The following is a 15,265-nucleotide window of genomic DNA, read 5'->3' on the forward strand; positions in this document are numbered from 1 at the left end:
ACACTTCAAAAAAAAAACATCACGGAGAGACAAATGTACCTGCATTAAGTACTGCCCTCCATCCCTCAAGTCCTCTGCATGCACTGGTGCATAGAATGCCTTCATCTTGTTTTTAATAAGCCATCTCTGATATTTGGCCAAATCAGTTGACAGTTCCTTCACAGCTTGTCTCCGAGGACCCTTTCAAAAAGAAGCAAATAAAATGGAAAGTGAACAAGAAGTACGAGTATCAGTAGTAGTAATGCTCAATTTCTTATTTTACTGCTAAAATCCAAATCAAACTTCAAGAGCCTCCAAACATGCTTCGCCACTATCCAAAAAGCTCCCCCAAAACTAAACACACTACCAACAACAGTAAAAAATAAAGAGCGGACCAGATCCTCATTTTTAAGGAAAGGATTACAAAGGTTTACACATTCTTGTCCCAGCAGAGCACAACCACTTTCAACCAGCAGGTGGCAGAAGCTTGTCCTCCAAAGCATAACAGTCTTAACAGGATTTTGTAATTAGATACACGGATAGATGATGACTTGATATTAGGTTTTATGGGACTATTTGTTTCAAGTTGTACTACAATCATGTTTGCCTCCCTTCCTACATAATCCTACTACTGCTGCTCCCTCCTACTGCTATTTCAGAAAACCTTCGTCATAGTAGCATCTCTACTGGAGTTCTAGGAAAACTATTTCCTCCTGAGATTCAATGCAACACATAGAAGCACAATGTGGAATCTGCATTGCTAATCCAAGATCATTGGACTGTGAAAGCAAGGTTAGAGGAGCCAAAGGCATCAACTGTCAGACAACAAGACTACCACCATGTCCTATTTACCATCAAGGAAGTGTCAGAACTGCCTTGGGGGCTCTTATGTTTCTTTTAAAACCAGTAATTTGACTGCATTTCCTCCCAGGGCTCCTAGTTTGCACACACCTATCAAATCCCTTCAGGTTACCAACTGTTATTTTTTCCCCCACATCATTTTACCCTTTTATGATCTGCAACAGAGATTTCATCTACAGCAAAATGAAAAAGGTGTTCCGGTCTACCTCATCTCCTCTTTACATATTTTCTTTTCATTACCTCCATCAGGAGGAATCAATCAATGTGCTCCTCCTAGATGGCAAAACGCAGAATATAGGATGAAGTATGATCAAGAACACAGTAGCCCCTCTCTTGCCAATGGAAACAGCTGTGGTGCAACTTTCAAAGAAGACAGTATTAACTTAGATCCAGACCATTTTTAGGATAAGCTCCCAGAAAATTCTTGATTCAAAACTGATTTCCTATAAAAACGATTATACAACATTACTCATTTCAGCACAGACCTATTTGTGAAGGACAGCAATTAAATTTATGAAATCTTACATCTCAGATATTACTCAGTTTGCCCTTTGCACTCACTGTGAGATTATAAGTTTATATAGATGGATTTATAATATATTAGCTGGCCGCAGGAGAAGACCTTAAAAGAACCGACAAAAGACTTCATATGTAGTATGAACAACCTAACTATTTAACAACCTAACTAGTTTAAGTTTTTGAAGCTAAAACTAGACAGTATTTGCTTCATTAAAAATACAAGTTCTGTGTTGCACAGTTTGCTGTGATCTGTTAGTTAGTTGCATCAAAAGCAAGCCCTATTTAATGTGGTAAATTTAAGCACATATGAGAGCATTCAAACTTCATACTTGAAATTTAGAGTCCCTTAAATGTTTTATTGATGTGATACAAAGGGTTTCTCTTTAAAACATGAAGCAAAACAAAAAATTTACACAACTCTAATATGCCAGAGCATACTCAGCAGTATTTACCAGAGAGGCAATAGCCTCTCTTGTAGCCAATTTAAGTTTTGGAACAGATCACAGAATGACACCCACCTTAAAACACAGTTAAGACTGAACTCATGACAGTGCGATTTTGAAGAATAATTACTTCAAGCCTGCTTCCTTCCCTCTACCCTCAAAAACATACCAGGGTGGCCTACAAGTTTACAGATCTGTTCTTGTGCTTAAAGAGACTTTTTTTTTTTCTTTTTTCCCAAAAAGAACTGCTGAAGTTGCATCGATATAGAACAAAAACAACAAGAAATCCTGTATCCTGTCAGAAACCAGGGAAGAGAGCTAGTAAAGTGTTAGGGACTGGGCTGGGCTGAAAGGGAGATCAACCTATCAGAAAACTAAAAGGATAAATACTAGTTCAAAGGTAAGAGCCATTTTTAACCATTGCCTAAAATGATATTGAATTTACCGCTCAAGATGACTTACTTTACATCAGGATTTAAAGAAAATATCTATATAGGAATCAATCTCCCCAAAACAGTAACACTGGGAAGGAAACCTAGCATTTTTCCCAGCTTCCATTATCTACTTCTGTAGAGCCAGCTGCATCAGCTTTATTTGTGTGGGAAAAGAATGACAAGGGTTATGTAAATACATTTGAGTTAACTTCAACCAAACTCCAAAAAATTCAGTGTGCCTAGAAGTAGTGGCAAGTTAAGTCGAAAATGTTGAGGCAAGCCACGCTGCTTCAGCAACCGTCTCAGGGCACGAAGGATGGGTTAGCTGCACAATGCTAGACATTCCGACCGACTACTCTGTCCAAAGTAGAAGCAAGTACATGAGATTGAAGGACACAAGGACAGAAGAGGCCCAGACTGTAATCCAACTTTACTCCTATAGAACTTCCTAAGCATTTAAGTGCCAAATGATCAAAGATACTAATTTTGCCGAGTTTCTCCCTCTGCTGTACGTAGCAGGCATATGCTACAGCACAGCTCCTACTTGCAAGACTTTCATCTGTCTACAAGCGGATGAAAAAGACGCAAAGCACACGTTGACATTTATGTTAACTGTCACATTAACTTTCAAAGCTTCCTTAAAGATGCAGTACAGCTAACTGGAAAGTCGGGGACCCCTACATGAGAGGATGACACAGTAAATATCAATGTCTGCACTTCTCTCATGTAAAAATGACAGCTCTGTAAAAAACCCAAGGTAACTTTAAAATAAAAAGAGAGAATATACTCACCATATGCACATGGCCACAGATCATCAAGCCCACATTTTTGGTGAAAGCATGGACAAGGTGAAGCAAAGCTGGACGTGCGTTTGGAGCACCTGTCATAATTAAGCACTGAGGTCTGGAATAGTGAATTGAGGGGGGGGAAGTTAAATTTTATTTCCTGTGGAGTTTTGTTTACTTATTTTCACCAAAAGAAAAATCTCTTCAAAACATTGGGCATGAGAACATAATCGTCACAGGAGAGGTAGTATTCTCATGCACTCTTAGATTCTGTTAAATTCTGAAAAGATCAATCTTTCACAGTTGTCATTTTACCAATGATTAAATAATTGTTTCAAACTTCATAATCCAAGTCTCACAATTTACACATTTAAAAAGATAAGAAACATAATTTAGACAAGACCAAGCCAGAGGGTTGAGTTTCTTTACCCCTTTCAGGTTGCATCCTTTTTCAGGTTTTAGCTTAGATTCTTCTCTACCAAACAGAAAAAAATGGAATAATGTGCTTTTGTATCACTATCATTCAGAAGCCAAACAATTGCATATTATTCTAGACAACTTTCTAATAAATTTTGAAAGCATCCAGTCTCATTCAGTTCAAAAGACTAAAAAAAATAAAATCACCAAAACTACTTTGCCAATCTGTCTCAATCCATTTAACAGCTCCAGTTCATTTTCCATGCTAGAACTAGTTACTTTTAGGAAACACTTTTTGCCATACATTAGAAACCACTGTCACACTAAAAGGAGTGACAAAGGAGTACTCCTATTGCCAGTATACTTAGAACTAGCTTACATGGAGATCTATACCTCTTCTGGAAAACAATTAAAATAGCTTACAAGTCACAATACTAGCTTCATAAATGAAAGAATTAAAGTACTTTCAATGCAACCCCAAATGCATGCTTATCAGCCGAGCATTCACATACTGTATCAGCACAAGCAGAAAGTCACAGTTAGAAAGTATTTTCCTATAATATTTGTTTGTATGTGAAAGTTTGCAACCCAAAACAGACTCCCAGTAGACAGAAGTGAGGTTACAACACTGATAAGAGTTAGGTATTATCAGATATTTATGCCAGCCTTTACTGCATTTGGAAAAGTTTGAAAATTTCTGCTCTTGATAGCTGGGCAACAACAAACAAGTTTCTGAAGTCAGACTGTGTTTTCCTATTAACAATAGGACAGGATGCAATAGATAGTAAAGTGTTTGTAAATAACGAGGGATTTTAATGTCACATAGCCTTAGAACTTCAGAAAGAACAGCCATTTAGTAATTAGTCTTCCATTCTTGCATTTTACGCCTACAGCAACGGCCAACCATTTGAAGTTTGAAAAAGGTAAGTTACATTAATACTCATATTAATACATCTGTAATTTACAGTTTTACTGTAATAATCATTGAGTTTGTGCTGGTACCTATCACAACTGGCCAATGCTGCTTATTTCAACTGTCTGGAACACAAGACATTGGAAATACCTATCCCTATACCTGCTTAAGAAAATTTTAGACACTTTCAAGAGAGGCTGGGGTCAGAACTGGAGCATTTCCCAGCTGACAGAATTTCTATTATCAATCTCTTCTTCAGAAGTAACTCTATCTCGGCCAGGTTCTGAGTTGTGGAATTAAACTCAGCAGTAATCAAGAATCTCTCCCTGATCTCTTACTCCTTACTGAATTCTGCCATAAGTAGGCAAAGTCTCCCTCTGTACACAACAGAAGATTTTTAGTAGCTAGCTTCCCTTGCTAACACACTGACCGTATTCCAGCTATAACAAAATAGGACATTCCTTGAAGCTGCAGCTGCAAGGGTTTATCGACAGAGATTCACTGGACTAAGCATCAGTTACATATACCACTATGCTGGGTGTGGGCAGCACACAGGAGGTAACTGTCCAAGCTGAAAAGAGACAGGTCAACAGTAAAGAGTCACCAAGATTATTAGGAGGCTGGAACACACGATGTACAAAGAAAGGCTGAGTTAGTTTACTCTTAAGAAAAGGTGGCTAAGGAGGGAATCTTATTGTTGTCTCTGATTACCTAGTCGGAGGCCAAATTAAAAAAAAATGGAGTCAGATTCTTTCTGGAGGTACACAGCAAAAGAACAAGGGGCAACTGACAAGATATGACATAGGACATTGCAGTATTAAGAAAAAAAAATTAATGAGCGTGGTCAAACATTGGAAGAGACAGCCCAAAGAATCCATCCTTGGATATACTGAAAGTTTGGCTGTACATGGCCCTCAGCAACCTGATTTAACATCAAGGTTAGATCTAACTTTGCACTTGGCTCTGTGCTGAGCCAAACGAGTGCGGGGTTGTAAAAGTTCACCCGGTAAAGTCCAGTCCAATCTATGGTTCTATTTGGAGGGAACAATTTAAGAAGTCAATGACTTATTAATATTTTTGAAGCACTTTTCTTCTAGAACGGCTTACTCCAAAAAGACAGCATATATACTATAGAATAGGCAATTACCTATGTCAGTAGGACACTTTCTGGTCAGCCATGCTGGCTAATGAAAAACCAGTTCTCTCTTTCAGTTGTGTGAAGAATGCTAGTGTAGGCTGTTTGCCATTAGCACAGTGCGGTAGAAGAGTGCCTCTAATGTGAAACAGCTTTGTGTTGACGAACCAACACCCCCATTATACATTCTCAAGGATTTTACTTTAGACCAGTTTTAGCCTGATCACATGGACTGAATGCCCATTAGCAGTTTAAAGCATATCTTTCCGTTCAGATTTCTCAAAAAGGAAACCCATTCACATGCCCTAAGACTAGTCCATGATGCAAACTAAAGTGCCATAAACTGGCATCATTAAGAAAACTGCTGCTAAAGTGCAGTCATGATCAGAAATAAAACGTTAATGTAGATATTCCAGAGTCTGTCCAGGATAGTGAAAATCGAAGTTGTTACAACCCATAGGAGGTGAATGGGCAATTTAATGGAAACTATCTTTAGTATTAGCATTAACTGTCACCTGAAGTTTTTCACATGATCTTCCACTCCCGAGAGACGAATAGAATGCTGTAGTGCATTCAAGTAAGTCAGAGCTTGTGTTGAGGATCCCCAATTCACATCTGTGGGAAGATTTGAAGTTTCAATATCTTATTAAAAGCAGTTCAACATAAAACTACATGATCACAAAATGTGTGTTTCCACTTGGTATTAAACATTCAAGATTTAAGGTACATCTTAGTACATTCTGCACAATATTGGCTAACAAACTCTACTGCTAAATAGGTAATTCTATCTAAAGATAACATTTCTGTAAAAGTCTTCTAATACTAGTTGCAGTTTGCTATTTTACAGGTTAAAAAAAAAAAAAAAAAAAGGAGCTGGATGGTTTCATATATTTCCAAGAATGTGACAACTTTAGAGTTAAACTTAACATTTAGAAGGAAAAAAAAGAAAGAGGCGTTTAGTCATTCTACGTCACAGCAAAGGAAAAGTAGTTTAGAAAATGCTGTATGAGATTAAGTCAAATACTTTAATGAACAACTTCTAATGGGGGGGGGGGGAAGGACAAGGACTAAGTTTAGCAGTTCCTTTAACATTATTATTTTTATGAGGAAATGAAAATTCCTGATATCCTCTCTAGTTGTTCTACTACAGGTTCTACTTTTGCTAGCTAGAATGAAATTACTATCCAATTATTTCTTAATCTTCATAGCTGAGTATATTGCGTTTTCTCTATTGTCAGCTTTTGACTCAGTTCCGCTCTATCTTGCATTTATAACCATATAGTGTTCTAGAAGAGAAGAAAGAAAGTGTATAGACTGTTGTTCATAGCTACAAGAATGATTTCTTGGGGGAAAAAAAAAAAAAAAAATAGACCACCACCAAAAACTCTTTCCAACTTGAAAAAGTAAGGGAACATCCTAATTCACCTGCTGACAAAACATGTTTTTCTGGTGCCTTCAGCACTGCAACCCAAGCTCTTTTCACATGCACCTTTCCCTCTGCCTTTCCTTCAAATGGGGGAGGGGCTGGGAACAGCAGCAGTGAACATACAGGCATTTGCAATGACATTTCATTACAAGTGGAAAGCTAGAAAAAGAAGTTTGAACTAGCCATCTCAACAGAATCAAATTCTCAGTTTCCTTAAAAGGCCACGACTTTCTCCTTCCTCTACCTTCCTCCTACTCCCACCAAAACCAAAAGCTCTCCTATACATACCTGGTTTCTTGTAAGTGACATAGATGTAGAGTCCAAGGACTATGACATATGTTAGAAGTGCTGCCCACCAATTAATGACAAACATCACAATGCAGCACAAAATTGCTCCAACAAGAGAAATCCACATATTGTAGTATTTGAAAGCAGGGCGCCAACCTAAATCAAAATACAATTTGAAGGATGGGGAGGGAAGAGGGAGGGAAAAAGCATTTAATCACTACTCCAGGAGAAGGCAGTAGCTCTTCCTTTTCTCCTTCCTCAGTGCTCTGCACTGCATTACATGGCAATTCACGACAAGGTCAGTAATATACGAAACAAAGAGACTTTGACACGTTTACGTTGTGATTTTCCAACACATTTCAAATTAATTTGCATCTTTCTCACATGGAGGGCAGGATGAGTGCCTAAAAAGCATGTTTCAAAATGGGAGAGTTTGATACTTGTGCTAGTATGTCTATTAAAACAAGCTATTAAAACATTTGGCAATAGCTTGCATTACAGTATTACAGTTGATTTTTTTTTTCCCCGACAGGTTTCGAACATGGATTACCAGTGAGCATGTCTCACACACACATACAACTTGAACCAGTGAGTAGTATTTTCAGTATTTTCACATGACTAGAAATTTTCACCACATTAAAAGAAAAAGGATAGACATATCCACAGAGAACGTAAATATGCCAAAGTACTGAACTATCACTATTTTGTGCCCTTATTTCTCACAAGATAAATATTTTTCCAAGATCAGGTAAATATATCAAACGCCCACCAACATACACAAGATTAACAAGTGTATCAAATATATACAGGTGGCTGTGGTGTAGATACTGAGCTAGGCACGTACTCTGAAAAAAAAAAATAATGATGTCTACTATCAGTTCACTAACTAAGAACCTTTTAGGTGTGTTATTTCACCATGAACCCACAGAGGAATGGCCAAGAGATCCATTCGTTCAAGATTATGAGTTCTGCAGTTGTCTTTACTTGGCTCATTCCTTTATTCCTTTATCCCACAAAGGCTATAAAAATATGGCAATACCACCTGCAATTCCAGTTTCTTCTACATTGGGAGACTACACATACTAAGAGATAAATCCAAAGAAGAGAAAAGGGTGGGTCTTAAACTCCTGATACTGAATTAGCAAGAAAGCTTCCTTCAAGTTACAGCCCTTAAAGGCACTTCATCATAGGAAACAGCAATGGCAAATACCAACACAGATCTATTTGAGAACTTCTGAATAAAAACTGAATTATCTTGTGTTCTATCACAGATGACAAAAACAGTAGCTCCCAAACTTTACTAGTCGTGGATGGCTTAGTCCCCAAAATTTCAAAAAACCCAAGCACAGACTCCGTTAGGCTTGTAATTGAGATGCACCATGAAAATCAAAGACATTTAATAACGAAATTAAACAGAAAAATTTATTTAAATTAATACCTTTTAAAAAGTATTTCTACATCTAGAAATTGCAGGTGAAACTCTCACCCCAAAAACGCGGTTCCTACCTGGAGATTTTGCAAGAGAAGCATGGAATACAGAGAAGTTAATCAAGGCATATGAAGCCAAGAAGAAATTAGAGATAATTGGAGCAATGACGTTCAGTTCAGCTGTAAAACCAAAAATAAAACAAGCTGTTATGAAACATACCATCAAATGGCTTTGTAGATTCCAGATTTCCAAAAATCTGCTACAAAACAACCTTATTTTATGATGCTCTCTAGGGAGAAGTAGTTTGCCCTGTGTACAACAAATGGAGCAATTAAGTTTATAATTCAGAGTCAGTAAGTGACTATCTTCTAATAATCAGGAAGTGTAACTTTCAGTTTAAAAAAATAAATTTTTCCATACTATTACGTTTCCACATCTGTTTTTAAGCACTACATACTTTCTCAAAATAATTCAATCTAATATTCAAAATAATCCAAAATAACGTTTTTCCCCTGTGCCTTGACCAAAGGGCACAGCAGCGTATGGGATTCTGAAGAACCTCAGAACCAGTGGACAGAACACTAATACATATGCAGTACGTCTCTAACTAGCTGAAGTCTCTACTCTCAAACAACATAGAATGAGACACTAATAAGATTAAGAGACAGTCAAGTCAAGCACAGCAAATGCTATGCTGGAACAGCAGACAAGGTTACTGGGGGCAATTTGACAAACATCTTCATCCAACTTTTTTTTAAATGAAGAGTTGAATCAACAGTACTGATGTTAGTGCAGTATTCTAAACCACTACCTATGGCGATAGCAATGAGTGCTCCCCTTTTGAGGGAAAGATGGTAGAACCTGATGCGCTCTTTTCCTTGAGGCAGCACAGTACGAAACATTCGTATTTGTACTCCCACAGAGAACTGTTACTAGAGCGCAGAACGTCCTGTGTTAAGTCTGCAAATTTTTGCTCATTACAATCAAGCTTTCAAGTAGCACGCCACAACAGAGGCAGCATGGCTATACCCACCTTAAGCAGAGACGGGGGAAAGGATGAACAAGCAAACGGGGAACCAAAGTTTAATAGCACCAGCATAGAGCATGTTCGTGGACACAGTACAATTAGCTTGTCATCTACCTTGAAGACATATCACTACCTAGACTAGCCTTTACACCTTTGGCAACAGCAGCAATCATCTTCACTGTTTGTAGCTTAACAGAACACCGCACTTTAAAAAGTTCTGTTCATGCAAGTTTGCCATTCACTGAAGTTATTGTTTGTAATTATTTCTCTAATTATTCTGTAATTATGTCTGTCTCTAATTATTAAGTATAAAAATTTATTTCAGATATTTATATCACATAACCTCTCTCTGCTTCAGGCTAAGGATATATTTTCATTGATTGGCAGTATCTAAAAAAAGAGCTCTGAGATGATTAGGCAAAGTACAGTATAGCTACAACTCAACTCAGATTTATTCTCATTCTAGACAGAGATCTAGAAGACAGGAGAAAATAATCCTCAGACTAAACAGATAATAGAATGCAGACTTAAAAACAAACTGTGCATTAGACCTCAAGGACACTGTCATCAAGTCATGAATAAAATACTTCATAAAGAACAAAAGGATACTGAGATTTATTATAATTTGAAACTAACCAATTAATATGAATCCAAGAGCAATTAAGAACGTTAGAAGATATCCTCTCAGTGGTTCGTTGTTCTTCCCATAGCCTTTAGCAAACATAAGAAAACCTGGATAAATGTTGTCCTTGCACAAAGCCTAAGAAAGAAAATTCACAGGTTAGCATGCACTTTGTTCAAAACGTATCCTTACTAACACTTACTAATGCTGTCTTTCACTGCATATATTATCTTCCTAAAAGAAGGTCTGTAGCCAAGATGTACGAATTCTATTTGCAAGTGCCTTTGTATTTTGCATTTCCGACATTCTATCCTTCAGTAACTTCTATCAATAATGACAAGCTTGGCTTTTCTGTATCTGGTCGACTGTTGTACTCTACTGGCATCTTACAATCATCATCCTTTTTTTAAAGGGACAAAACAATGTTTCCTCAGAAAGTGGAAAGTCTGCCTAATGCTACATCAATTCTCTGCTTCAACACTTGCCTTTGAATTCTGCAATAGAACTCTTATGTTTGGCTCCCTACAGTACTTTTAGGGAAGAGAGTTTGTTCTGATGTTCATTAGAGGATATACAGTTGAATGAAAAGCAATATACTTTCAGGAACACCCACAAAAATCAGTGTAAACTGGCTTACACAAGAATTAGTATATAGTTATATTGAGCTTCCAATTTCAACAAGTATATATTAAAATCAGTCTACTGACCTCAATTGGTACAAATCAGGATGGCAGTATGCCAGAGGCCCCTTCCAAAATTCTGATTCAAAACTGAATTAAAATTATTCTTTAAAAGATTACAGTTTTGCTGCCCTACTTACCTGGAAGATCTTAGGTGCACTCACAAGAGATGCTAATGCAGAAGAAAGGGTGGCTGAAAAAATACCTGCAGAAATCAATGGTGCAAATCCTGATACCATGCTCATCACCTGAAAGCAAGACACAAATCTCTTCTTAAAGGAGTATGACAAGTATACTCTACAGGTGGATAACAACATTAACTACACAGTAAACAGAAAAATAGCATATCACGTGCCCTCCACTTACAAGCTGTTTGAACATCATTCGTTCATATCGATGCCTGTTTCAATGTAAGAACTAAGGAACAGATCAGGCAGGATAAGCAGATCCTACTTTCAGAACAAGAGAAGGTGGCTCTTCATGCAGCACATAGTCAAACCATGTAACTCTATGGTCACAATGATCTATGGCAGAAGTCTCCAAGGGCTCTTAGGAGTATTGGGAAAAAAAATCACATATTAAAAAAGCAATGGAAGTTGTTACATATTGTGGCTAACCTACCATTGAATAACATAACCTCGGGAAGCTCAAGTAACAAAACCACTTAGTCAGAGAACATCCTGGGAAAGTTTATTGCCTTTCTACAGATCTGTTTCTCATCATCTCTATCACTGGAAGTTAGGGTTGTTTCCTATTCAAAACCACAAGGACAGGACAAGTTTTCTTCCTAGTCTCCCTCCCCTCTCCCCCATGCCAAGGTCACATCCTAGGATGACTTTGTAAGCCCAACGAATGATATACAATATGCAACTTTTAGTAGACTAGAAGTGACACATGCTCAGCAGGCTGAGAATACAGGGCCAACACTGATAACGCCAAACAAACAAACAAACCCACCAACCGAGCAGCTTCCATCTAAAGACCATATAGCCTACAGATCCTCTTCCACTACTGTTCCACTTCCTTACATCGTTACATCAAGCTCTGCGTGTGTCAAGTGAACTAAGATACAAAACTGTATTTAACAACAGCCACAGTTTAATACTTAGACTACTGTTCTTTATGAAACAAAAGCCTCAGCTGCCTGAAGGCAGTCAGTGTTTAATAATTTGGTAACATCCTGAAAAGCTGACATTTTTAGTCACTGGACCAAACCCAGCATGATGCCTTTCAGGCAGAATACCAATGTTACAATGAGGTCCTGCATCATTTGCACTAGGAACGCATACCTCTTTCATCCTGGCAACCTCAACTAGAATAGCAGGATGAGGATTGAAAGGGAAAAAGGTCATGCAGAAGCATCTAGTTTTTAAATCACTGAGGCTGTAAAATCCAGCTGTCCCAAACAACCTCACTAAGTAGGACATGCTCCCAGAAACAATATACAGGTGGCTCATGAAGTTTCATTCACATTCCTAGGGCTAAGCTACTGGCAAAATTTGGCATTTTTCTCCAGGTCAGACAGCGAAAGACTGCTGGATCTCTCAAACACGCAACCGAATCTCTAGGCTACATTAGCTTTCATCAGTCAGCTTAAGACATGCCTCGGCTAAAAAAAGTGAAAGAATTACATATGCATAAGATGAAAGTGATGAAGCAGCTGTTAGTCGTTCAAGCAACGATGGACAGGATTTCCTGGAGAATTTTTGAAGTTCACAAGAAAGTTAAGGTAGGGCATGCATTTATTCATACAACTCAGATAGACAGATATGTCTACATATATGCTATACTACCATATATAATGCATACATATATGGTAGTTAAAGGTATCATGATATGTTTTCATAGTACAAAAACTTATCTCCTAACGCATTTTTAACCTTTCCCCTTGCCTAACTCATTGCTTTGATTATTTTCATGCTTGGTTACATAAGATTAAGCTATTCCTCCTATGCCCAGTATGAAGTTAGTTTTATACTAAACAGAAAGTTACAGCTGTACATGCCAAAATGTAACAATCCTATACTACATTTCCAGAAGAGAAATTAAGAGGGTAAATGCTCTACTCACAAATGTTTCAGAAAAAAAAAATATATATATAAAAAAAAAAATATATATATATATGCATGTATGTTTTGGGAATATAATACACAATAACCTTGGATGAACCCCTGCAAGGACACTTGATCAATCTTCCATTGAAGGACTTCTTGTGGGTGGTACCTATTTACAAGATCTACTCTCCCCATTTTATTTCCCATTCAGTTTAAAACATTTGGTTACTTCAAGGCCTTCATTCTACTACATTCGTATCAACTCCCTGCAATTTATTTCTTCCTTTTTGAATGTTAAATCTGTTTTATAAACTTGAGAGAAGTCTGAGCAAGATGTATGCAGATAGCATTTGCTTAATTTAAAAGCAACTAAGTTACAACCTAGGTTACTAATGTTAACATAAATAAATAAAGGAAGCTTCTTCTAAAGCTAAAAGAAAAGTAGAATCAGTTCCAGGAGATCCACAGTGTTAAAACCCACCCATGACCACAACACCAAGAGGCCCATAAATGCACATGGCCATAGCAGTGAAACGTGATATCCTTGAAAGAATACACACAATTGGAAGAGCAGATACTCAGCAAGAGCTGTCCTATTACTTCTGGTGTAGCAAGAAATATAGAGTCACTGCTGATAAGGGACTTATGTTTTTTTGGCCCTTCCTGTTTAGACAGTTCCCTAAACAAAATTTCAAACATTTGAGATAACGAAATGTCATATTTTGACTAGTTCAGTTATTTGGTTCAGCCATTGTAGAGCACAGAAAAAAAGCCACACACAAACAAACACCAGTTTCTTTATAATCTTTTAAAATTTTATAATGAACATGGACAAAGTGTTCCTCCGCACACCTCCTGCCCATCCCCAGACTATTTTTAAATGTTTTACAGCTTTCATCCTTTGCAGTGTTCTAGCAGAACTTTTACACTGCTTCTGGAATGTAGTTTTGTGCTACTTCTGACTTTCAGCCGAAGTTAGACACTTTCGTAAAAATGATTTGTATATACTCCAAAATAGGAACGTGACCAAATTCTGCATTTAAGCTACCCACAGTTATAACTAATAATAGGCAAGTTCTAGGCTTAGGCTACAGAGCCCAAACAAGTTCCTCAAGTTACTCTACTACCAGCTGACAGCCCTTATGACACTAAGCAGAGGAATGTCCAAGGCCTGCCAGAAACTATTCTTCACTTGTAGTGACTGAGACAGGAATTGAAGATGGTCGCCTTCTGCAAGCCTGCTACCATCCCACTGAGTCTGATTCTAAGCCTCTCTCACACGTGGCTCTTAGTTTAAGTTTCTTAGCCTCACCTAAGCTTTCCATAGGTAAATCTTACTACAGGTCATCTATTTTCTGTTCAGCAAAAACACTCAAAACCAGATCTGTCTAAGCACGAAACACAAATCAATTATTTGCTGAAAGGACTTAACGCAGGACAAAGTGTAAAGAAGTGATAAAATGCCACTCATTTTTCAACCAAATTGGGCACACAAGTTGGTTGGCACTTTCAGCCTTAGAATCTATTATGCTTACAAGTTGTAAGACAAACAACACAAACATCTCCACTCACTTCAGAGATTAGTTCATGATTGTGAAGTATTATTCCTCAGTTATTTATCCCACAGAAAGAAGTTACATTTGTATGAAGGACTTGAGAGGTGCTCAAGCCTGAGGCCCACACACGCTGACTGTGACTTGCGTGTAAAAAAACCCTCTCCTAACAGCTATTATTTAGGGAGACTGCCTAAGTCGGGGGAAGCTCAGTCAGAAAATGAACAAAAGTTCATAATTTCTCTGTAGGCAGATAGCTTCTCATACAGACAATTTCATTGTCATGTCTTCTGAGAAGTCGGAATCAGATTCATCTCCCAGGTGTACAGGAAAGGATGAGAGGCAATGGGCAAAAGCTGCAGCAAAGGAAAGTCCAATGAGATACCAGGAAAAACAATACTTCATGGTGAGGGTGGCTAAGCGCTGGAAGAGGTTGCCCAGAAAGGCTGCGCAGTCTCCATGCCGAGATTTTCAAAATTCAACAGAAAGGGGAGCACTACAGGGAATGCACTCTCTGTGCAGGCCTTGGCTTGGAAACTTCCGTTTCCCATTCAGACCCTACTAATTTTTCTACAGAGAGAGAGAAGACAGACTAGTTTGGGAGGCAGCAGTACTCTTTTAGACCAAAGAGCAAGAAACTAGAGCATTAGTGACTAACTTATTAGAAATACAAGCTACGCTTATGATGAGTAACTTCACT

The 15,265-nt window shown here is 37.9% G+C and overlaps 1 protein-coding gene across 2 annotated transcripts in view; it reads right to left on the bottom strand.

Annotated features, from left to right (window-relative positions):
* The window catches only part of LOC138064425 (solute carrier family 12 member 2-like), a 63,564-nt gene that overhangs the window by 14,006 nt on the left and 34,293 nt on the right, over positions 1–15,265 (bottom strand). For both annotated transcript variants that reach the window (XM_068926963.1, XM_068926964.1), the window contains exons 11-17: positions 11,099–11,206; positions 10,293–10,416; positions 8,707–8,808; positions 7,201–7,356; positions 6,002–6,101; positions 3,028–3,139; positions 40–180 (exon numbers count right to left, since the gene is read on the bottom strand). In XM_068926963.1, the coding sequence (XP_068783064.1) occupies positions 40–180; positions 3,028–3,139; positions 6,002–6,101; positions 7,201–7,356; positions 8,707–8,808; positions 10,293–10,416; positions 11,099–11,206 (843 nt within the window). The remainder of the gene's footprint in view (positions 1–39; positions 181–3,027; positions 3,140–6,001; positions 6,102–7,200; positions 7,357–8,706; positions 8,809–10,292; positions 10,417–11,098; positions 11,207–15,265) is intronic.

The sequence above is a fragment of the Struthio camelus genome, chromosome Z (genome assembly GCF_040807025.1).
Source record: "Struthio camelus isolate bStrCam1 chromosome Z, bStrCam1.hap1, whole genome shotgun sequence".
NCBI lineage: Eukaryota > Metazoa > Chordata > Aves > Struthioniformes > Struthionidae > Struthio > Struthio camelus.